This window comes from Hydra vulgaris, chromosome 07, assembly GCF_038396675.1.
Source record: "Hydra vulgaris chromosome 07, alternate assembly HydraT2T_AEP".
Classification (NCBI taxonomy): Eukaryota; Metazoa; Cnidaria; class Hydrozoa; order Anthoathecata; family Hydridae; genus Hydra; species Hydra vulgaris.
The window spans coordinates 32,097,904-32,125,684 of NC_088926.1; the positions used below are offsets into that span (position 1 = coordinate 32,097,904).

Here is a 27,781-nt window from a genome sequence, read left to right on the forward strand (position 1 = left end):
TAACTTAATATCTTTAATTAGTATGCTCATTTCAATTATTATAAAAATCTGACTATATTCACTTAATTTAAAAACATAATACACTCATTTTGAAAGGAGTCATTATAATGAGAAATTAAATATCATTTTTAACTAATTTAATCGATAATTATTTTTTAAATTCGTTATAAAATGACCTAAAAGGATATTAAATCACGTAATAATTTGTTTTAAGGGATATGTCTAATGGCATTTCTTTATAGCATATGGAATATATCTACCAATGGATATCATTTTAAATAAAGGTAATTTTTTTTTTAATTTTAAGGTGATATGGAATGTAAACAGTCCACATTCCGACGACACTCATATAACTGTTTAATAGGATACTACTTGTTTATGTAAAGGCAGCACAAATCACGTCGTATTTATAACACCCTTCTCTGTTTACTCAGCTAGAAAGTCAGCAAACAAGATGAAAGCATCAAACTTTATTGAAATGGTTAAAAGCGAAGGCCTCAAGTGGAATGCAGTAAAACACTATTTTATTTAGTACATAACTCGAAAAAATACTTTCCCAACAATAAGAATATCTAATTAAAAAAAAAAAAAAAATACAAAAAGATATAATGCTAAAAATATTAGCGTGAAAATTAGAAAAATTCTCACGAATGCCATAAAATACATAAAAGGAGTTTTGATTTTTGTGACATTATTAAAAACATAGCACCTAACAGTTGTTCAGATCTAAAAGCACCTAAAAATAATATGTACAAAGAAATTCAAGATGCAAATAAAAGAGTATAATAAAAACTATTTACAGTTGAAACAGTCTAAAAGCATTTTAAATATAGGCAAAAACTCCCAAAAACTTAAATGTTTTTTGCTGAAATCGATGAGAGCTACGCCAACATAGGAACTTTTTCTGGTAACGGACCAGCCTCGTCTGATTTTGAAATAAAGAATAGTCGGTGGTTATCATCATAAGGTACTAACTCATCATTAAATGTATGTTTCTATAAATAAATTAAAAAAAAAATACAAAGAATAATATTTAATACTCTTAAAATAGCTAAAATTTAATTAATTATAATAAAACTCAATTACTTCAATTATTATTTTTTGCTAGTATAAAGGTATATTTTTACAAGAAATTAAAATTATAAAAAAATAAAAATATACTAATTTCATTAGAATATTTTTATAAAAATGTAAATTATAATAAAATATTCTACTAAGAATTTATACACGGGTGTATAATAGAATTTCATTGATTTATCTATAATACTATAATAAATTCATCTAAACTTGAATATTTTTTTCATCGATTTATCTATAATACTATAATAAATTCATCTCAGATGAATTTATTATAGTTATATTAAATTGTATATATATAATAATTTTGTACATATAATAATTGTGTGTGTGTGTGTATATATATATATATAAATATATATATATATATATATATATATATATATATATATATATATATATATATATATATATATATATATATATATATATATATATATATATACAGTATTGGACAAAACATTTGCAACAAACATCGAACAATGCTAAAATGTGTTCCTAATTTTACATGTCTTAAAAACGAAACGAACTATACTACCACAGCAAACAGTTCAGGAGTCTGGAGTCATAGCATGCCATGACATGAGCAATCAGCTGACAGGTGACAGCACACAGGCAGAATTTCGTAGACAAGTGCCATTTTGCAGAACAGGTTCATACAGGTTCATTTTAGTATATAAGAGACATGTAAATCGACATGTAATTCAGTCAGTATATGGAAGTCAATCAGTCAGTATTATCAAGACAGTTTATCGAAGTGAGTTTTATCAGTGTCTTATCGAAGAACATCAATACAAGAAGTAAAATACAACAAGTGTTTCATTACATCAATACAGTCCACATCCAACCAAGACGTTGTGTTCCACAGAGCATTATGTATCATCACGAGGTAAATGTAACACGGTAAGCCTTGAGAAGCGTGATTACTTATTTTTATTATTTTTATCACTTCAAGTGCAAAAATCACTCCCGACAGTCTTGGATTGGAACTAAGAAAGAAAATTATTGGCGATTACATAAGTGGAATGTCACAAAAAAGTATTTGTGATAAATATCGTGTGAAAAAATGAACCGTATCAAGACTATGTTCCAAATATCATTCTACGGGGAATATGCCAGCAGATAACAAAGGTGGAAGACCCCATTCCACCACTTCTAGAGAGGATTCTATGATCGTCAGATCCTTCAAGAAGGATCCATGGATATCATCAGTCGAGATAAAAAAGCAATTAGAGCTGCATGTATCGGACCGAACAATCAGACGACGTGCTGTTAAAGCCGGATTGTTTTCTCGACGCCCTGCAAAGAAACCGCTGATTTCACTAAAAAACCAGAAGAAAAGACTACTGTTTGCTACATCTCATATTGACTGGAATGTGCAGAAACGGCGAACTGTCCTGTTCAGTGATGAATCGAAGTTCAACATCATTGGGAGCGATGGCATTTGACGTGTACGTCGACCGGCTGGAAAACGCCTCGATTTACGTTACTGCCATAAGACCGTGAAGCATGGTGGAGGCAATGTAATGGTCTGGGGGTGTTTTTCTGCTAACAGTCTAGATCCAATACATCGAAACGATGGAATAATGGACCGTTTCATGTATAAAAATATCCTGAAAGATATTATGTTACCTCATGCTGAATGGAATATGCCAATAAAATGGGTTTTTCAGCAAGACAACGATCCGAAACACACTGCAAAAGTAGTCAAGCAGTGGTTTCAAGACAACCACCTATCGGTGATGGATTGGCCGCCTCAATCTCCGGATCTCAACCCTATTGAGAACCAGTGGGAGATCGTCAACCGCAGAATTAATCGTGAAGGTGTTCGTAATAAGAATCAACTGTTTGAACAAATCCAAAAGGCCTGGGCAGCGATTCCACAAAGTTTCATTGATCACCTGATCGAATCTATGCCTCGATGATGCAAGGCTGTGATCGACAACAAAGTATTGGCTACGAAATACTGATAGCGAAATACAGCTTAGTCAACATTTTGTCGAGTTGCACTTGTTTTGTCCAGAAGGAAGTCAACTTTTTAAAATACTTTTGATTAATTTATTAATTTTCGTGTACAAATAATGAACTTTGTGATGAATAAAACTTGAAGAACTTCTCTAAACAGTTACATAGTTATTTCTCTAAATTGTAAAAATGCAGCACTTTTATATAAAGAAACTAAATTATCATTATTTGGTTGCACTCGTTTTGTCCAATACTGTATATACACACACACACACACACACACACACACACACACACACACACACACACACACACACACACACACACTTTTCTCCATAACTAAGGGAGCTCTAAAAGAAAAGATTTCAACTTTAAAACCTTTTTTAGAAATACATATTTTTGCTTTACTTTAACTTGTATGACTCTGTTTTAACTGTCTCTTTATTCGAATACAAATCAGTATAAAAATTGTAACATTTTAAAATAAAATGATCTTTTATCTCAATACCTCTAAAAGTATGATGATATTAGAAAATATGTTGATTTAAGAAATTCTTAAATGGTTCCTTTAGTTTTGGAGTTAAAATAGTAGAAGATTTTTACTTTCTACAGTTTTATTGGTATAATGTATTTCATTATGTACTTTATATACAATAGTTCCTTACACTATATTTCAGTAAAGTTAATAACTTTATAGTTAAGTTGAGTTTAGAATTTTCTTTAATCAATGTTTGAAAATATTATACAAATATAAAAAAGTGAAAAAGAATTTAATGAAAGAAGTTAAGCATACAAGTTTGTTTTTGCATTTCTGATGATTTATTTTTCACAATTTAGTTTATTTGGTTAATACATTTATGATATATATTAGCTACGTATGATATCTATGTCTGAATCTGTAAGTAATGGTTTTTTAAAAACCTTATAAAAAAACATTACTTATAGATGCCATGAAGAAGAAGTGGAATACAAAAAGTAGGTTAAAGAACAATGGATGGTATGACAAAATGCAGTGGGTAAATTTACAGTTATTTTATTTAATATGTTTGTTTCAATCATAATATTTTTAAAAACTAAAGATATCAAGTTGAAAGACTTGACAATTGTTAAACAATTTATTCAATAACAGGTTTGATAATTGCTAACTTGTTTATTTATTGATTGCAGGTTTTTTTTCTCAGATGAATCACATTTCAAAGTGCAAAGCCAGCAATCAAAGTTTGTTTGTCACTCTGATGGTGAACCTATAAGACCCGAACACATTGAAAAATATGCCAAGTATCCAGAAAAGATGTTTTTGGAGTTATTTTTCTGCAGTTGTCTCAGGAGCACTCTACCTTGTTACTGACATGATGAACTCTAACAGTTACATTAAGGTTCTGCAAACACATTTAATGAAAACAGAATATTTAGCCACATGCCATACATCCAAAAAAGTCAAGAATTTCATGTTAGAAAATAATATTAAAAACTTGAATGGCCTGGCAACTCCCTATATTTTAATCCAATTAAGCATCTGGGCAATTAAAAAAAACCTGCAAAAACATGACTGCACAGCTAAAACTAACCACCACTATCCTTTAGATTTGGTTTGAAGACCCTTAAATCCCAAACATTTGTAAAAATTGGTTAGATTCTATGCCAAACCATGTGCAGAAAGTTATAGCAGCACTAGAAGGACACACAAAATATTAGTGTATATGTTTTTATTATGTTGGAGAAAGAAAACTTAAAAACCCTTGGATTTTTATTGTTTTTGATTTTGATGCAATTAATTTGCACAATAATGTATATATAAATATTGTCTAAGTATAATAACCATTATCAAGTACTTGGAGTACAAACTTTAGTACAATATATTTTTTGCATAAGTTCTTTGCATTCTGGAAAAAGTAAAGGCAATATAAAAAAAAACAGGATAAACCTATATATAATATATTAATACAGGCCTTGTTTTTTAAAAAAATGGCTTTGCACATTTGCTTGTCAGACGTCAAAACATTTCTATTTTTATTTTTTATTTATGGACATTAACTTTTTTAAACTACCGCAATAAAATAAATTACCACAAAACAATTTTAATTTACTTATTAAGAAAAACAAATCTAGAAGTGTTATTTTGTAAATGTACATATTGTAGAATGTCTATTTTTAAATAGTTAAACTTAATATTACATATTTTATTATCATTTAACATAAATTAATTTCTTTCTTATTTCGACATTTGTATAAATGAATTAAAATATGTTAATTTTGTTTCTTTTCATTATTTCTTAAAATTGTGGCTTTGCAAATAATAATGATTTTTTACTTTTAAAAAGTTAAACAAAAATAAAAAATATTACAAACAAAAAATATTACTTGTTGAAAAAAAAAAAACTCAAGTTAATTACTTTACCAGCACATTTTTTGTGACCAAGATTTTTCAAAATAATATTTCATAGGAGATGTATTACCCTTGTTATCAAGAATAAATATACTTGATAAAGTATCAAGTCTAAATGTATTTAATAATGAGATTAATACATCTAAACTCCCTCAATATATTGTATTTAAAAATTATTAACGAAACTATATCCATAGAAGAAATTTTTTATTTAATTAATTATACAAGTATTACTATCATCTAACATTGCTAAAAATAAGAAGAGATTGCGGAGATCTGATCAAAATATTTTAACTAGAAAATCATTTAGAAATAGTAGAGTAGAACTCACCTTTAACAGACAGTATTAGGGGAAATTTTGTGCGAGAGATTATTAAAAACTCTGACATTCGACATAACTTTTTTAAAAACAAAATTGTTAAGGAGTGGAACAACCTACTGAATGACATTAAAACATCAAAATCAGTCTATAAATATAAGTTTTTATTTGACAGACTAAGCTTGGCTGCTATAGCGCACTATCTACTGTTGGTGGGCTGCACATTTAGTTATATAAACTTATACTTATAAATATGTCAAATATTATTTCTGCAGAAATATATATTACTATTACTATTTACGCTTTAAAACAATGCCTGCTAATAATATATAATATACTTTATAGTAATATAATACACTCTTGTCGACAAGTCAGTGTAAATTGTGATTTTTTTAATATAACACCTGCTTCAAAAAAAAAAAGTCTTCAGAATGTCCATGGAAAATTGATATATCGGTACAGATATATGAATGTTAACAGTAATTTTCCAGTAAAATAAATTTATTCATATTTATATACAGCCCTCACGAATTAGGGTCAACATTTGGCAATGCAGACTTAATTGCTGACTTAAAAGTGTTTGAGGTCAACAAAAAATTGCAGACCTTTTTTCTACGGTTATGGTAAACCCTTTGGGTCAAACTTTTTTTGCTGACGAGATATATATATATATATATATATATATATATATATATATATATATATATATATATATATATATATATAATGTATATATATATATAATGTATTAATAATATTATATATATATAATGTATATATAATTTATAAAAAATATAAATATTATATTTATATTATTAATATAGTTATTTTGCCAGTAGCTTTTTGCAAACGTATAAGGAACTTTTTTTTTGAAGGATGTGCCATTGCACATAGTGAGGTATCCAAAATATATATATATATATATATGTATATATATATATATATATATATATATATATATATATATATATATATATACACACACACACATATATACACACACACTCATACATAATACCATAACAATAATCTTTATCAATAAAACCTCTGTAGCCCAATTAGTTATAGATTGTTTTTTTTGTTCTAATCATTGTTTTGCTACCAAGTGCAGCCTTTTTTAGTGTAGCAGGGCAAGTGTACATGCCAAATCACACTGGAATGGCAAATAAACATTTTTAACAGCAGCCGGTTATCTTCTGTATATCTTCTAAAGGTTGAACAGTAATATATAAGATAATGTCGTGATACACATGTTTATAATTTTAACACATGTCCTAAATAAAATAAAACTAATGTGATTGATCAGAAATCAAGCTAATTTATAAATCTTCATAACCTAGCGTAAATCTGCCAATCTGTGCAACACAATTCGAAACAAAATTATCCTATTTAAGTTGGATAATTGACTTGACCACTAATATAGTGTGATTCTAGTATCTAGACCGTAATGAGACACTAGAATCTAATTTAGTCCAACTAAGGCTTTTTTTTTCAAAATATGCTTTGTTACATTTTACGGAGGGTGCTTAGGATTATCTAGTTGAAATTGCCATTTAAAACTAATTTAATGCATCTTGACTTTGCATGATGAACAAGGATTCCATGGTACTGGTATTGATCTACCGTCTCGTTTTTGTCAATGCAAAAAGCACCCCTATACGTACACCCCTATATATTCATTTGATGCTTATCAGTGATACCTTCCATTACTACTTCCATTAGTTAGCGCCCATTATTATTGGAAAGGTCTTAGAGTCTTTTATTATTAATTTTCTAATATCTCATCTTGTGTCTAATAACTTACTCTTTGATAATCAATATGGAATTTGATTCTCTTACTCTACAGCTGAACTGTTAACTGTTATAACAAAAAAGTTCTATTGTGCATTAGATAGTGGTGATGTAATTAAATTCATCCTTTAAGGCCAATACTCTTCTTCATTTCTAATTTTATGTCTTGTAAAACTTTTTGTTGTATATAAATTCAACACAAAGTTTTGGAAGCTTTTTTGCTAACTTAAACTTATCTTTTTACATGTTGTCACAACAAATAAAGAAGTGGAATGTTTTACATTACAAGCATTACAAGTTGTCACAACAAATAAAGAAGTGGAATGTTTTGCATGTTTGTGTGCACTAATGCACGAACATTCATATAGTTCTTAATGCATTTTTGAACTTACAAAAAAAAAAAAAAAAAAAAAAAATCAATTATTGAAATAACAATTTTATTACACATGGAAATTAAAATTTTATGTTTTGAAAGTAAATTATGTGATACTTCCTTAAAACAAAAATCACAGTTAAATGTGAGTTAGGATTCACTTTTTGTATTTCCTGAAAAATTAAAGATTGAAAGAGATAACTAGAATAAAAATATTAACTAAGTTAAAACCTTGTAATTTTTTTCAGTGTCTTCTGATTTGCAAATTTGCAAACACATCCAAGCAGATGTCGCAGCTGCTGATACAAATAAACACAATAAAACCCATCTTGAGACACCTGTATTCTTTTCTACACAGTAAAGCCAGTTTCTTCCATGCTTATACAAACTTGTTGTATATTTTTTTACTGATGGCTTGTCATCTGAAAATAAACAAATAACATTCAGTATAAAGCCTTTCGCATTTTTTAAAAACTTTTATGTTAGAAGATTTTTTATTGAGTGGTTTCTTTCCAACAATCATAAGATTGCAGAGATTTTAATATCAAACTCTTGGATTAATTTAATTATCATTAATGATAAACTTATAATATTAGAATTTAGAAATCAAAATAAAACTGAATTTAGAAGAGGACAAAAAAATCTGATAAAAAAAATTCAAAAATGAACTTACCCTTTAATACATTTTTATTTATCTCTACTTCATTAGTAATATCACCTGGTTCAACAAAGTTGTCTGATAACTAAAATATTTAAAATTAAAGTTAAAATTTCAAAAAAGCAAGTTCAGACACTAAAATGACTAAAAAAATTTAAGCAACCTGTAAAACTATGGTGTAACTTTTAGTATCATCATTGCTTTCATCTTTTAATAATGATTTATCCTCAGAAGGATTGAAGTAAAATTTTCTGAATAACATCATCGGTTGAAAAATTTGTACATGCCATTGCATTAAATGCATATCAAGATCAGATTCTTCCTAAAATAAGAACTACAAATATACAATAACTTATTGTAATTATACTTAATTATTTTTGTGGGATTCCGAGACTCAGGAAAATTTAATGGATGCCTAATGTTTTTTAAAGTTATTCAAAACTAGATCAACTTGAGTCTCAAATAAAGAAAAACTATTTTGAAATAAAAAACAATAATTGATAATTACTTGAAAGAAAAATAATTCTAAACTTTACTGCCTTATAAAAATTAAGTATATTGAATATGAAGTTAAAAATAGTTTGTAAAAACATGGTTACTTTATTTAAAAAAAAACACATTTAGCAAGTGTAAAACATTAACAATTTTTTTTGTGCGTGATAATATAGCAATTACAAAAGTTAAAATTATTTACTACAAAAGTAGTAAATAATTTTAGCTTTTGTAATTAATTTTGTAGTAAATAATTTTAACTTTTTTAAAATTCAATGACATTTAGTGCAATAAATTTTTTAAGCCTTTCAGTCCCAGACAAAAAAAATTAAAATGATTTTAAGTGAAATGTCATTATCAATTTAAAAGCTATAAAATAAAAACCAGTTGTCAGAATTTCACAAATAAGACCCTGTTTTTTTTTTTATTATAAAAAAACAACCTTTTTATACAGTGAAATTAAAAAAAAAAAATTATAATTATATTAATTATATAAACTTGTTTACTTACTATTTGTTTACTTATTATTTTGATAAATAAAGTTTTGATAAACAATTACTTCTAATGATTGTTTACAATAAGCCCATTTAATTTAAATTATCAAAAAATATTATAGTATAAATTATAGAATATTACAGTAGAATATTATAATTTCATTTATATAAACATGTATTTTTTATGATAAATCTTTAGAAACTTTTTCTTTTTAAAATAATTTTATAAGCACTTTTAATATCAAAAAACTTAAGCACAAAAACGAATGTTATGTAACATACCTCAAATTTATTAATAATAAAAAGTACTGGTTAGGTAACTAATTACTAAAGTAATAAAAAGTACTGGTTACATAACAAACATTATGTAGCCAGTACTAACATGGTTACATAACAAACATTATCTAACCAGTACTAACATGGTTACATAACAAATGTTACATAACCAGTACTAACATGGTTACATAACAAATGTTACATAACCAGTACTAACATGGTTACATAAAGAACGTTATGTAACTATGTTATTTGAGTTGTTACATAACAAATGTTATGTAACAAATCAAATTAAATAGTGTAATAAAAAGTACTGGTTTCTATAAGTATTAAAATAACTATTATGTTAAATTTGTTTTAAAATAAACTTACAAGAGGTTTTAAGAGCTAAAATATTCATTTAGAATTTATAAAAACTATTGGACAAAAAAATTAATAAATACTAAAATATAATTTTAAATTAATAATAATTGTATTGTTTTAATACAAACTTTAAAAACCGAGCTGATTAATTCAAAATAATTTAAAGCTTTAGCGCCTTTTAAAAAAAAGAATTAGCTCAAAAAAATGACGCATTTTATTAAAATAACTGTATTCAACTTGTTATGTATAAATAATAAAAAATTAAAAAAAAAAAATTAATAATAATTTACTAATAATTTTGAATTTACTAATAATTTTGGAACAACTAAAATGATTATGAAATAAACACACAAAATGCACTTAAAATATGGGTCAAACAAAATGACTTATAGCTTTTTTTTACCAGAAAAGTGTTGGACAATGCTCAATGAGTGGCGGCTATTTCAAGCCCTGTAGAAGGCAATAATTTTGATTAAATATTAACACTTGAACAGTCCCTGCCATACTATTACGCAAAATGTAGTTGGTTTACAAATGCCCCTGCTGTAATATTACGGTGTTATGCATATCTTCATATTTTATTCTAGTTCATCAGCAATTATGTCTTAATGTCACAAAATGTTTTAAATATAGCAGAAAAGCAATTTATTTTAAAGCACAAATTATCATATTTATCAATGTATATTATTCAAATTGTATTTATATTGTTCAGCAAAAATGCGTGGTGTGTAGCAAACAAAAGATACAAAAAGGTTCAAGATATGATTTTGTAGAGAGTGATTTAGCCCATTGTGTAACTCCATGCTTTGCCAATTACAACATTAAAAATTAATATTGTATTTTTAAAATACTTTTTATCATTATGTAAGATTATATACTTTTATGTATAAAAACAATTTTGTATTAAATAGTTTTTTTTTGTATTAATAGTAAATACTTATCCAATATGTTATGCTATTAGTTAACTATTTTTTTGTAGTATAATCCAGCCAATAGTAATATCCTGAAGTATACTCCAGCCAATAGTAATATCCTGAAGTATACTCCAGCCAATAGTAATTTTTTTGTACTCCAGCCAATAGTAATAATTCACTCAAGAGTATTTAATTTATTATTTGTTTATGGTTGAACAACTTTTATTCTATATGAATTTTATATAACTTTTACCAATAATAGTATAAATTCTGTTAATTTAAATAATTTTTACTTATTTATTATAATTACTTTGTATTATTAAAAAAAGTTGTGTGCTTCATAATTCCTAAGATACTTTGCTTTAGTAGTGGTATTAATCAGTTTAAAAATAATATTCAAAACAATTTTAATATCACAAATATCAACCCTTCTCAGGAGATGCATGCAGCTGCACGTCTTAAATGACCAAGCATATAACATTTTTTTTGGATAACTTGATCACAGCTCCTTGCATGTTTTAAGTTAGCACGTTAAAAAAAAGCTCTGAATAAAGAAATGTAAACTTAAACTATAAAAAAAAACAACTATTAACTGAAAATAAATATAAAAAATAAAATAAAAACAAAACTAAGCTAAAAAGATAAAAATCTTTTAACAAATGATAAAACGAATAAAAAATAAACCCAAAAAAATAAAAACATAAAATCAATATTTGATTTTAATTAATTTAAAAATCTCACTTAAAAAATTTAGAAAACAAATTTTCTAAGTTATATAGTATAATCCAAGCTTGATTACTGTGAAGTGTGAAACTTTAATATTTTCTAATACCTAAAAGCAAATAAAACATAATAAAATTATTCGTTAGTAGGATTTGAACCCTCATCCAATCCCCCATATAATAATCGCACTTCGCATATGACACAATTATTCAACCTAAGCGCTACATCAATGTGGTGATATAGGAAAAATTAATAGCTTTAAACTATTAATTGAAATGCTTTTAAATTAATTAAGTTTAAACTATTAATCGAGATGCTTCTAAATTAAAAAATATTTTTGTTTTACGCTTTTATTTTCTCTGTTTTGTTTTTTTTATCTTTTTTATATCAATTCACTTCCCCAAGGCCATGAAGGCCACTACAGTCAAGTAGGCTACTTTAGTTGTGGTTACAATCCTGTTATTTACTTTATTTGCTAATATAATAATATATTGGATTATGTTATTATATAACTTATGTTTAGGTGTGGTTTATCCTTTATTTATTTTATCATTTGTTAAGTTCGTTTCTCTTTTCAGTTTAAGGTTTGTTTACTTTTAATTTTACCTTTAAATTAGTTTGGTTTTTACACTGCATTTTTTAAAACACGCAAATTATCAATATATAAAAAAAACTGTGGCCGAGCTGTCAAAAAAAAAAAAAATTTGTATGTGTGGTCATATAAGGTGTGCGACCGCACGCGCCTTCTGAGAAGACTTGAATAAAAATACTTTAATAGTAACTTTAATAGTACAAATAATACAAATCAGTCAAAGAGAAACTTTATACAAAATGATTTTTGACAAGAAATTTGTGAATGCCTCAATTAATAAAAAAAATCTAAAGAAAATAGTGTATAGCTTAGATTCCATTTCTGAAACCTTGTAATAAAAACTCAACATACTTGGTATTGATTAACAGAAAAGTTATATTGTGATGTGCAACCAATTTTACATGCTGATTGTTTGTTAGTTTCTGGGTAAGCCTCTTCACAATCTAGATTAATAAATAAACAGTGAAATATATATAAATATATATACATACATATATATATATATATATATATATATATATATATATATATATATATATATATATATATATATATATAATATATAAATATAAATATATATATATAAATATATATAAATATATATATATATACATATATATACATATACATATATATACATATACATACATATACATATATAACAAATACATATACACACATATATATATATATATATATATATATATATATATATATATATATATATATATATATATATACATTATACATATACATATATCACAAACAACTCATACCTATGAACGCAATTTCCTTAAATGTTTTTTGTGTTCTTATTCTTAAAATATTCTTTAACTTTTCAGAAAAAGAATATTATTGCTTTGCTTTTTTTTTTTGGTAATTCACCTCCCCAAGGCCACTACAGACAAGAGGAGGCTACCTAATTGTGTTTATAACCCTCTTTCAACTCTATAACTCTGAAACACAAACCTTGACGAACATGGCCACTATGCGGAGAAACAAGCTACTTGTTAGTTTTAATTCAAAAAATTATCAGCCCACTTCAGTAGAAACTCATGTTATGTTTAGGTGTGATTTTTGATAAAAAAATTTTCTAAACGAACTGTCAACATTTGTTTTGTTTAAAAACTAATTTCCCTTTATTTGATTGTATATTTATTTAACCCTCAGGCATCCAATGCTTGTGTGATCAATAGACAAATCAATAAAATAAATCATGTAATAATGAAATTACTTTGATTTGATTAGTTTAGCTGTTGTGTTGATCTTTAAAATTTAAGAATAATCTTGAATTAAAAAAAAAAGGATTTTATAGTTTTAAATATTCTAGGAATTAGAAAAATAAAAACTTATAAAAAAAACACTTTAAAAATAGTAAAGTAAGAAAGTAATTTACCTTGTTTACAAACAGATTGCGAGTCTAAAGTTAACCTTGAAGCTAATAAATCATTAATGGTAAAATAACGACATCCTCTAAAACAAGCATCTAACTCTTCTTCCTGTAAAAATTAAATGAAATTTATTAACTAATCTATTTAAGTATGTTTTTAAACTCTAATAAAAACAGATTGAGAGTAATAAAATCAGCCAGTATTTTCACTTTTAGCCATTTATTTTAAATGTTAAAAATGGACTTATGATTACTGTAACTTAAACTTTTAGGCCTTTAGATATATCTTAATAGTTGAGCTTTAGTTTTTAATAGGCGAGTCTTACTTTTAGAACTGCATTTGAACATTATTTGCTGAAGGACCTCTATGTAAGAGGTCCTAGAGCGCTTGAAGCAATATATGAAATAATTGTTTCATGTAAAAACTAATAAAATAAAATAAGAATATAATAAAAAGTAGGCATATCTAATTTTGTACAAAATATATAATCCACAAATAATATAAAACATAATAATATAACTAACACAATGAACAGCTCTTATAATTAATCATAAGTATACAATTCTTTTAATTAAAATATAAAAGATAATCTTATCAATTACTTATGACTTTTTATTTCTTTACTGGTGCTTTTTTTTTTTAATTAGTTTTTGATTAATAATTGAAAACACCCACAATGCCAATTTTTATATTTGAAAAATGTCATGATTTGAATTTATTGATCAATCAGGGTTGCAAAAAAAGCATTTTTTAAAAATAAAAACCAAAAATCATAGGTATTTTTAAAAAAACCAAAAAAGCCATGGTTTTTTGATTTAAACTCCTTTTTTTTTAAAAAAGCCATGTTTAATTAACTTTTTCAATTAAAAAAAAAAGCATCAGTAAAAAAAAGTAAGTAAAATTACTTGAATAAATTATATTTTCTAATAAAATTACTGCTGTAACTCATCAACCAATACATAATTATTTAATGTTCTAAATATAAAAATTTGCTTTGTTGCTTTTTCTACTCCTATCTTGTTTCTTTCTAAACTTACTTTTGTTTAATCTCTTTGCAACTTATCTAGAGCAAATCCAATTGGTTTTATTATTTAAAAAAAATATTAGTTTGCTTTAAATTGATATCTTTTCGATTGGTTTAAACCATGGTTTAAACCTATCAACCCTGGTTACAATAAAGCAGACTTATTTCAAACTCAGAAAAATAAACTAAAAAAAATTCTAAAAATATATGAAAATATAAAAATATAAAACTAGACAACATAAATTTGATTTGAAAAAAAAAAATCATGAGTGAATTACTTTTAACAAGGCCGCAAGCAACCACTATTTAAGTTGATAGTTAACAAAAAAGAGTGAGTTGACTTGCATCAACTAACCTCTTAAACTTAACTTCTTTTGCGTAAAAATCTAAAAATTAAAATTGTATAAAAATGTTTTGTTTAAATTTGTTTTGCTATTATTGTTTTGAACTAAAAACCTACTAAAATTACACAGTTAATATAATCAAAAAGTAATTAAAAATACTAAAGTAAAAAAAAAAAAATTTACAAATAAAAATTTTCACTTGGTTAAAAAAGAATTTGATGAATTTGACAAGCCCTCAAAATATTCATCTAAAGTTCTTTTAAAAATTTAAAAGAACTTTAGACTGATGATGATCAACAAGAAATTGATAAAGCTGATATTGACGATAACTAAAGGAATAACAAGAAGAGTTGGATAACACTGACAGTGTTTGTATAACTTTAGTAAAGTTGTAACAAAATTATAGCAGAAAAAATAGATAGAAAAAATGATGTTATTAAAGAATAGCTTGTTTGGTTTCATAAGAATAAAAATGATTTTCTTCAACAATATCGATTAAAAGGAAAGCAACAACCAATGATTCTTAGCATAAAATTAAGATGGAGCTCTATGATCAAAATGCTTTCAAAATATCAATAATATAATAAGGACCTGCTAATATATGTTATAAGGACCTGCGAATATATGTTAAAAGGACCAGGATATAATAAGGACCTGCAAATATATGTTAAAAATTGGATTACGAAGTAATCCAAATTTTAATGAATTTTGCAAATTTTAACGAATTTTATCAAATTTTCGCAAATTTTAATGAACTTTCACGAATTTACTGAAAAGCAAAGTTGACTTCAGCTTTGACTTCCATGCTGAATTTAAAATAGAAATTTGGCTTTCAGATAAATTTAGTAACATTTGCAAAACTTCATTTAACTTTCAGTTTTAATTCAGATAAAACTAAGGTTGTTCGCCATAAACAAAAACTAACGAAAATTTCGCATTTTTATCTTCCGTATTTCAAGTTGGTATTGCGGAATTTGCACTTGCGCAAATTCACCTTCCGTAATGCATTATACAAAAAAAAAATTATTATTATTCCGTAATAACTCTTTACGAAAAGAAAATTGCAAAACAAATCATTTTGAAAGAATATTGCGAAACAGATCCTTACGGAAGGAGCGTTTTGGAATGTGCGCTTAAGGAATAGACTCGAAAGCATTCATTTAATTGTTATACAAAAAAATGTCATTATTTATTATATAAATAAAATAATGTTGTTAAATAATTCTTCAATAGTTTTTACATATCTATATCTATAACTATCTATCTAGGTATCTATCTATCTATCTATGTATCTATCTATCTATCATCTATATATATATATATATATATATATATATATATATATATATATATATATATATATATCAGGCCTTGTTAAGAAGCGTTACGCAGCTCGCATTTTGCTTGCGAAAAGGCGATTTGCCTACGCGTTCAGCAGTTTTGCGCCACGCAAAAACTTATATCTTTTAAAATATTTAAATTATCTTTTGATTGTCGTTTACGTAACGTTTATTCAGAAGAAATAAAGTCGTAAGTAAAAGCATTTAACCGCAATTGTAAACTAATAGATTTTTTGTTAAAGAAACAGTTTGTTAAATAATTTTTTTGTTGTTGTTAAAAATTAGTTAAAAAAAATTAGGTGTTTTAAAATTTATTATAAGGAATAAAATATATAAATTTCTTTTAAATATAAAATTTATTTTTAGTCATAATAGTTTAAAAAATGTACGATTTATTTTGATATAAATATTTTATTAATAAGATATTTTGTTTATTGTTAATTCAATAATGTAAAGTTTTAATGACGTTCGTTTAATTTATGAAAATAAATAATGATCACGAATATGTTATCGGTAACTGATAAACAACAAAAAAAAACTCTTTCTTGTTTAAAAACATTAAAATGAGTTCACATATTAAATAAGAAAAAATTTATTAACAGTTAATAAAATAACCAAAAACCAACTGTAAAATCATAAGAAAATAAACAAACATTATTTTACGTTTCATGAAAAAAATATTTTTTTCAAAATAAAATTTAGTTCATATTTTAAAAAAATAATAAAAATGATTTTTTAAATAAGAACTTAAATTCTATTTGTAACTTTTGTTATAGTGAGAAAAAAACAAACTGTTTGTATGATTTTTAACGCGTTAATAAAATAACTTTAATTACAATGCGGTACTTGAAAAGACGCGAGTGACGCAATATAACTTCTAACGATGCAAAATATATTTGATGAGTTGAGTTACTTAGAAATGCGTTACGCGTTTTTGCTACGCAGCGAAATCTCGTAACAAGGCCTGATATATATATATATATATATATATATATATATATATATATATATATATATATATCTATATATATATATCAGGCCTTGTTAAGAAGCGCTACGCAGCTCGCATTTTGCTTGCGAAAAGGCGATTTGCCTACGCGTTCAGCAGTTTTGCGCTACGCAAAAACTTATATCTTTTAGAATATTTAAATTATCTTTTGATTACCGTTAACGTGACGTTTATTCAGAAGAAATAAAGTCGTAAGTAAAAGCATTTAACCGCAATTGTAAAATAATAGATTTTTTTGTTAAAGAAACAGTTTGTTTCATAATTTTTTTTTTGCTATTAAAAATTAGTTAAAAAAAAAAAGTGTTTTAAGTTTTATTTTAAGGAATTAAATATATAAATTCCTTTTAAATATAAAAATTATTTTTAGTCATAATAAGTTTAAAAAATGCACGATTTATTTTGATGTAAATATTTTATTAATAAGATATGTTTATTGTTAATTCAATAACGTAAAGTTTTAATCACGTTCATTTAATTTACGAAAATAAATTATGAGCACGAATATGTTATCGGTAACTGATAAATAACAAAAAAAAACTTTATTGTTTAAAATCATTATTAAAAAGAGTTCACAAATTAAATAAGAAAAAATGTATTAACAGTTAATAAAATAACCAAAAACCAAATATAAAATCATAAGAAAATAAACAAATATTTTACGTTTCATGAAAAAAATATTTTTTTCCAAATAAAATTTAGTTCATATTTGAAAAAAATAATAAAAATGATTTTTTTAATAAGAACTTAGATTTTATTTGTAACTTTTGTTATAGTGAGAAAAAATTGTTTGTATGATTTTTAACGCGTTAATAAAATAGCTTTAATTACAATGCGGTACTTGTAAAGACGCTAGTGACGCAATATAACTTCTAACGATGCAAAATATATTTGCTGAGTTGAGTTACTTAGAAATGCGCTACGCGTTTTCGCTACGCAGCGAAATCTCTTAAAAAGGCCTGATATATATATATATATATATATATATATATATATGTATACATATATATATACATATATATATATATATACATATATATACATATATATAAATATATATATATATGTATATACATACATACATACATATATATATACATATATGTATACATACATACATACATACATATATATATATATATATATATATATATATATATATATATATATATATATATATATATACATACATATATATATATATATATATATATATATACATATATATATATATATATATATATATATATATATATATATATAAAGCTACCTGCTATATATATATAAAGCTACCTCTTATATATATATAAAGCTATCTCCTGTATATATACATTGCTACCTCTATATATATATACAGCTACCTCCGCAACATGTCTCTATCCCAGTGTTTATATATATTTATATTTATCAAGTACCGACTTCGGTTTACTTCCGACTTTCGGTTGTTTATTGCCTTTGGCTTAGCAGAAATGGAGGTTTATTATCTTTTCATATAAAAAACTTAGTAAAATATTTAGTTCCATTACAAAGTTTAATTGAACTTTAAGTGTTGTTTGGCTGTTGTCATTTTAAATTGCAAGATTCTTACTGAATCTTGCAATTTAACTTATCACTAACTTCATACTAACTACAGCTCTGAAACTTTCAGCGCTTGTATAGCCCTGGTGAGCTTCTATGTTAAAATTGTTTCCAGGGACTTAGAGTGGGTAAGAGATGCCATTGTACGTGCCCGCTTTTTTGCTGCAAAACCTTGCAACTAAATTTTTACTGCTCTCCAAAATAGCTAGAGCTTTAAAACTTTCAGCAGTTGTATAGTAGGGTGGAGTGATTTTGGAATCAGAACTATAGTAACCCTGGAGTAAATAGATTATCAAAAAATAATAATAAAATGTATAACATTTACTTGCTAATAATGCCTGGAAAATGGCTGGTTCACAAAAATGTACATTTATTTAGACTTAATCTATTTTCGAGGAAAACCGCCATTTTTTGATTTTTTTTCAAAGTGGGCATGCGCATTGCGCATTGTTTTGTTGTTTTACTGAAAGCAATAACCAAAATATTTCCAAACAGAATCTACTAGAAGAGGTTGAGAATTCTCTTAGTACTTTGTGGAATAAAGTAAACCCACGTCTACCTCTTCTTCAGAGAAATTCAATCTTAAGAAAATTAAGAAATCTTTTTGAAAGAGTAAAATCTATAAACCAAGGACGTTGTAAATCTAAAAGTAAGGAGTATCAAGATATGATTTTAACTCTTTGATATATCATCATGTACTTGTGAATTAGCGACTGTTTTATGTAATGACAGGGATGTTAAGTGTAGCATCATCAATTGCCAAGTAGAGCACATCTTGTGTCTTTGTAAAACTAGAAAGGTATTTGATTAAATTTTTTATATAATATTGTATATATTAGAATATTTGTTGTTTTATTCTGCAATTATTGTACTAAGAATTTTTTATTATACTTTGATTTCACTTCAATTAAACTGAAGTAGTTGATTATTTAAAAAAATTATATTTAAGGTCCCTTCTAAAGACAGGACATATATTTGTGACCAGAGAAACAAGATTGGTCCAAAAGGTATTTATCAGCTAGGAAAGGCTAATTTAAAATCTGGTACATTTACTCCAGAAAGGTTAGGTCAAGTAGAGCTTATAGATCATGTTAAAATGCCTTATGCTCATAACTCATTGATTGGTTCTGGTCACATATCTGAAGTTTCAGCATCCGATCCAGATGTTTTGGTAACATATATATGTATATTTGTATGTATATATATATATATATATATATATATATATATATATATATATATATATATAAATTATGTTATAATAACCTACAAATGAGTACTCAATATTCTTAAAGAACAGAGCAATAGAAAATTAGTAAAAACACTTATCTAATTTTTTTCTGAAATAACTTGTCACCATCTGTAAGTTTATCAGGAAGGTTCCTGACTATAATAATAGAACATAAGAAAAAAATTAAATGCGTTTTATCTAATTTATATATATATATATATATATATATATATATATATATATATATATATATATATATATATATATATATATATATATATATATATATATATATATATATATATATATATATATATATATACATATATATATATATATATATATATATATATATATATAATATATATATATATATATATATATATATATATATATATATACATATATATATATATATATATATATATATATATAATGCAAACAGTACACTGGGGCAAAGCTAAAACAGCTTTGTTTCAACGATTTCAACGTTTTTTAAATGTTGGCCCTACAAAGTGTGCTGCTTGAGATGTATAGTTGTTTTTTTTATATTTTAAATACTAAGTATTTTTACAGGTAAATGATTCTGTGGAAGAATATAATCCATTAAAAAGTACTCAATATTTAATTAAACTTGATAGATTTAATTAAACTTGATAGATTTGCAATGGAGGCTGTCAGGTATATAAAATTTTCATACATATTGAGTTTAGATGAGAATTTCTTATATATACTATATTAAAAGTATGAAAAAAAAAAATCATAAGTTCATTGTTCATCCCCAGTAGGAGAGGAGAGGGTGAATATAGAATGTTAAGGGATCACATATAGACAATATACTTTGCTTTTTCAGTTTTGTTAATTTATTTCATAGTTACTTATTTGAAGGTATGATGTCTCATCTTGTGCTGCAGCTGCACTAGCGAATGCTCCACTTCTAGATTATGGAATCATTAAACATGAAGATTTGATTCAAGTTGTAGATCAAAGCAAAATTGAGAGGTAAAAACTATTTCATTATATAAGTTAGACAAATATAAATATATATCTTTATTTATTAGTTTATATAAATGCTTATTTACAAACCATTTAATATGATACTTTGCTAAATATAATACTTTGAGTTGTTTTATAGAGAGAAGAAGAAAATAACATCAAGGTATAGTGATTGACATGATACTAATTTAAACAACTTAGTGTGTTTGGGTGTTGATGGTAAAGATAACAAGAATGTTCATCAGTTTAAAATGTTATTGAAAACAGAGAAACTCACTTGTTGAGAGTTACTGAAAAAGAACATCATTTAACTTTTACTAATGAAAATAGTTTTAAAAATGGTTCATATCTCTCTCATAAAAATCTTCCATCAAACGGTGCAACCGGTTTACTTCAAAGTGAAGTTGTATATAATGTTCTGAAAGAGTACGATAGTTTAAATTCAGTACAGGCTCTTCTTCTTGAAAATACAAATGTCAATACAGGTTTCAAAACTGGAGTTGTTGCATGTTTAGAAAAGAAATTAGAAAGAAAAATACACCTTATCGGATGTACTTTGCATCACAATGAACTTCCATTTCGAAAAGTATTCAAAATAGTTGATGGCAGTTTGAAATGTCCAAATAAATTTTCAGGACCTATTGGAAAGCAAGTTTCTATAGAAAATTGATACTCCAGTGGAGATACTAAATACTCCCATTGAAGTAATTAATGATTTAAGTCACGATCAAAGACTATTATTTGAATTTTGTCTTGGAATTTCTAAAGGATTTGTTAATCTCATATTTTTTAAAAGAAAAATTGGTCCACTAAACAACGCAAGATGGTTGACTTTAGCAATTCGAATCATGGCTTTGTATACTTGTACTGAAGCACCAAGTCTAGAGCATGTAAGGCTTGTAAATTTTATTGTACAAATGTATGCATACATTTGGTTTCTTATCAAAAGGTCTTCTGAATTTATGGATTCTCCGAGTATATTCTTTAAAATGACAGAACAGATAAGAAAGCAAGATGAGGAAATACAGAATATTTGTTTTAAAAATCTAAAAAAAAATTCATATTGTCTATTGCCTGAGAACTTTTTATATTGTATGCTTAGAGATGAAGATTCTAGAACAGGCATTACTAGTCATTAAAAAACTCAGGACAAGTAAAGATAAAGAATGCCATGTTACAAATATTGCTAATATTGACATAAACTTTCAAGCAACTTCTTGGACAGAATTAATTGACTTTAAGAAAAGCAGTGAACCGGCATCAACAATATGGTTGAAGGATGACCAAATCGATGCACTAATTGCAACTAAAGAAGTTCCGAACTTACCTGAATTTCCTTCTCATGCGCAGAGCATAGAACGCACAGTCAAATTAGTTACAGAGGCTAGTCACCAAGTATATGGCAGGGAAGCTCGTCATAAATATATTTTGACCAAACTTTTGAAACTAAAAACGACTTTGGGAAATTCGACCACATTTTGAAACTAAAAACGACTTTGTGGTTTTTTAATAAATAATTTTGTTATGCATTTGATGTTAATAAAACATCTTTATATGAATGTACTTGCTTTTACTTTTTTGATTGCGAGGAATATAAAAGTATGTTTAGAATTTAGGACCAAAGCAGTAGTAGGGTAGTGGTAAAGTGTTCGACTCACATTTTCAAGATATTTATTTTAGAAATATTTCGCATATGCTCGTCCTTTTGGCAATTGAAATCTTATATTCATGAATTTAAGTGTTTATAATGTATATAAAGTGTTTATAATGTAAAGAACAATTAAAAACACAACTTAAAAACATGTTTGGATTTTGGTGATGGTATCCATGACTATTTTTATTACCACTAATTGTACTTTAAAAAACTAAAAATAACTTACATAAGTAAACTTTGTATATACAGTTAAGTAATTTTAAGTTTGCTGTTTAAAACTTGATTGCATTTTATATTAATAGATATGCGTTAAAATGAGGTATAAAAACTTGCTAAAAATAAATTAAATGTTTTAGTGAGTATATTGCTTATATACCCAAAGTCGTTTTTAGTTTCAAAAGTTTGGTCAAAATATATTTATGACGAGCTTCCCTGCCATATACTTGGTGACTAGCCTCTGTAACTAATTTGACAGTGCGTTCTATGCTCTGCGCATGAGAAGGAAATTCAGGTAAGTTCGGAACTTCTTTAGTTGCAATTAGTGCATCGATTTGGTCATCCTCCAACCATATTGTTGATGCCGGTTCACTGCTTTTCTTAAAGTCAATTAATTCTGTCCAAGAAGTTGCTTGAAAGTTTATGTCAATATTAGCAATATTTGTAACATGGCATTTAGCGAAAGAGCTCATATAAGCAATATACTCATAAAACGTCATTTAGCGAAAGAGCTCATTTTGCAAGTGCGACTTCCGTAAGCGCTACTTTTGTATGTAGCAAAATAGTTCTATTTTGTAATTCAACTTGCGAAAGGCTACATTTTGTAAGTAGCATTTGCGAAATGAACATCAACAGTTTTTTTTGTTTCGTAAAATTCAGTACGAAAAAAAAAATTCCTGATTCTCAATATCCTTCCGAAAGAATTGTATTTTTCCGGAATTGTACGAAATCTTCCGGTTAACAACTCTTTGTTAACCGGAAGATTTCCGGTTAACAACTCTTTGTTAACCGGAAGATTTCCGGTTAACAACTCTTTGTTAACCGGAAGATTTCCGGTTAACAACTCTTTGTTAACCGGAAATCTTCTGGTTAACAACTCTTTGTTAACCGGAAGATTTCGTACGATTCCGGAAAAATACAATTCTTTCGAAAGGATATGGAGAATCAGGAATTTTTTTTTTCGTACCGAATTTTATCAAGCTTGACACTTTCTTACTCTGGATTCTATTCTCTATCTATATAAATCTTAAATCTGGCCTTGTATGGAATACTGTTGCCATATCTGGGGCGGATCTTCTAATGATGTGCTTTCTCTTTTAGACAAGTTGCAAAAACGCATTGTAAACATAGTTGGACCTGCTCTAGCAGCCAACCTCCAACCATTATCACATCGTCGTAATGTTGCTTCTCTTTTTCTTTTCTACAAATACTATAATGGGCACTGCTCTAAAGAGCTAGCGTCTCTTGTGCCATATACTTAAATTCATTCTCGTGTTACTCATCATTCAATTAAGTTTCATCCTTTCTCTGTGACTGTTCCTAAGTGCTCCAAAAACTCTTATTTGTCTCTATAATCTTTATCTTTTCTCTTCCAATAACTTCCAACTCTAATTAGTGGTTGCTTGCAGTTTTGTTAGAAGCGAAGATATTTTCAAAAAAATCTTTGTTGGAAGTAAAGATATTGAAAAAAAAAAGAGAGTTTATATATATATATATATATATATATATATATATATATATATATATATATATATATATATATATATATATATATATATATGTATATATATATATATATGTATATGTATATATATATATATATATATATATATATATATATATATATATATATTCCAGTAACTTCCACCTCTAATAGTGGTTACATGCAGCTTTGTTGGAAATGAAGATGTTAGAAAAAAAATATATTTGTGCTAAACTCCTGTGCCAAGTCTTTTGAAATTTGTGTTTCACCAGTATTGAAGGATGGTGTTTTATTTTGTCTTTTTTTTCAAAATTTATCATTACCATAGATATTTTTAAAAAACTAGATTACTTAAACTTGTCTTTAAACTTAAAATGTGTCTTTTGATTACAATGACAAATTTTAAAACTGGATTCATTTACATTTAAAACTTTGTTGTACTTTGTTCATTCAGTAAATGTTGAAGATGTGCTCTTTACTTTTTCTATCTTCTATTCTTTTTTTAAGTTTACACATTTTCTATGCACCTGCTAAACTTTATCAAAAAATATTGAACATTTGATAGTTTAAAAAATATAGGATCTTTGGTACCTAAACTTTTTGGTCTACAATATGGAGACAGGGGTGAACATTTACTTGTTATTTTTATTATGTGATGATAATTAGGTTTTAAAACATTTAAAGTGTTTTTAGTTGTATTGTTTTGATGGACAAGTTCTTAAAAAAACAAGTTTTGTCTTCAGTTACTTTTTGCAGTACCTAAGTATTTATTGGTTTTAACTTAATTAATAGTTAATGCAAATGAAACTAATCCTCACAAAAAACTCTGTAATTTTGATGCAATGTTTACAGAGTATTTTTTAACTAACAGTGAAAGATGACACATACTTTTTATTTGTATTTATTAAAAATTAAGAGGTGTTTACTACAAATGTTAGACAAGTCAATGAGTATTATAGCTTCAGCATTGATACAAACAATATCAAACCATTGTGCCTAAAGCAAAAAAATGGTCATGCAATTTTTTCAAGAAATTCTAAACATTTTGTTGTGCTTTGCAGTGAGCTTAATGCATAACTTGGTTCTGTAACCCATAGCTAGTCTATGCAAACTCATCAGCAGTACTTTTTCACTCTCAACATTTAAGACCTGCCCTTTTCCTATCTTCCAGTGAGCATTCCAAAAGCAATTGTTGACTGGTTCATTGCACTCTATTTCTAAACACTGAAATTAACATTTCTATTAATATAAACACTACATCAAGTTTTTCTATTGTGTCATCATTGTTGAGTTATTTCCAAATCATTGTTGAGTTATTTCCATATATAATAAATCTTTATGTTCAGGAGGCCAGCTAGTAAATATACAAGACAGACAGAGCTCAAGAAAAAACTAACCTTCTTAAAAATAAATAGGAGCCAAGTTTTAGTAATAGCTAAAATAAAGACCATGTTATACCAATTAGATGTTTTTAAGTAAAGCATCATAAAAAAATAAAATAAAAAAGCTTTAAGACCAGAAGTTACAGACTCAAAATAAAAATTGCATACTCTTACTCAGTAGTCATATGTAAGACACAGGCTTGCAAAAAGCCAGCAAGTCATTTCAGGTTAGCCTGTATGTGTCAACCTATATTTTTACTTTTTGCAATATAAAAATTGTATTATTAAATATTGAAAAAATCATAATTTTTGAAGATTCAGAAACTTTTTGTTTGTTTGTTTACAAGTTCAATTCCACAAAGTCAAAAAAATTAAAACATAGAGTGGCATGGGATGGTTGATTTGAAATGGAATGACTGTACAGCAAGTGGTGTGACTTTATTTAGGTTTCTATTTTGGGTGAGTTAGTAGGGTGTCTTGGGGTGCTTTTTTGATGAAATTTGGCAGGTAGCAAGAATAGTTTTTGCTGATGTCTGAGTATATTAGAAAAAAGTCTCAGCATTCCTTTAATACATAGCTGATTTACAAACAACAAGAAAGTTTTAAACAATAAAATTATTATAAATGAAATTAAAAAAAAAATATTTCTGTGCAGAATTAAAGTTAAACTATTCTAGTACTCTAAAAAAAACTATGTTGATACAAATTTCTAAAAAAATAAAACACAGCAAAACATGTTCATATCATGCCACTCTTAAAAATACTGAAAAAAGTGTGGCACAAAATTTGGACAAAGATGACGGTTACACTAAGGTCGGACTTACGTGTACCTAGTACTGTGGGTTGAAGAGGGTTGAAACACAATTTTAACAGTAGAAATGAAAACTGATGGATCTTATAATGTAGTGAAACATGTTTTTTTATATAAAATTTTATATATTTTAATAATGGCATTAATAATAATAACTTAATCTTATTTTAAAACTATTTTGTATTTTTTTAGGTTGTTGGGTGAGGGGGTGAATTTTTAAGATAGGTGTAAGAGTGACTTGCACCCCACTCGTACACCTATCTTTTAATACCAAGGTATATATATTTGGATGAGAAATGACGAACATTTAACAATATAATTAAAGAAAAATTTTTGAAAACAGTTTCTTCAACAAATACATATTTAAAAAATTGCTACTGAAAACCTCATAACTTTTTGTAGGATTATTTAATTTTGAAAAATAATATATATATATATATATATATATATATATATATATATATATATATATATATATATATATATTTGAGTGTATGTGTGAGTATGTGTGGGTGTGTATGTATATGTGTATCTGTGTATGTGTGTAATATTGTATTAATATAACAGTGTGTGTGAATGTGTGTGTGTGTGTGTGTGTGTGTGTGTGTGTGTGTGTGTGTGTGTGTGTGTGTGTGTGTGTGTGTGTGTGTGTGTGTGTGTGTGTGTGTGTGTGTGTGTGTGTGTGTAATAAAATATATAAACCTGGTTTGAAGACAAAAAAGCTTCATTACAAAATTCTTCACAAATCTCGGCTCCAAAAATTATAACAAAATAGCTAAAAAGCCCATAAACACTTATTAAAAACATTTTTACTAATAGAAAGATGGATGAAAAAAATCGTTCAAATTACTTTTACGGCTCCTTATACAATATTATCATATTACCAATACAATATTGATGAA

The 27,781-nt window shown here is 26.1% G+C and overlaps 1 protein-coding gene across 1 annotated transcript; it reads right to left on the reverse strand.

Annotated features, from left to right (window-relative positions):
* Positions 1 to 549: 549 nt before the first annotated feature.
* On the reverse strand, positions 550 to 27,781 carry LOC100204215 (transmembrane protein 59). The gene is made up of 7 exons (XM_065801647.1): positions 27,582 to 27,781; positions 13,820 to 13,922; positions 12,775 to 12,866; positions 8,733 to 8,891; positions 8,585 to 8,654; positions 8,143 to 8,333; positions 550 to 995 (listed from the first exon to the last, which is right to left on the reverse strand). The coding sequence occupies exons 1-7, from the start codon at positions 27,684 to 27,686 to the stop codon at positions 882 to 884; spliced, it is 834 nt and encodes a 277-aa protein (XP_065657719.1). The 5' UTR covers positions 27,687 to 27,781; the 3' UTR covers positions 550 to 881.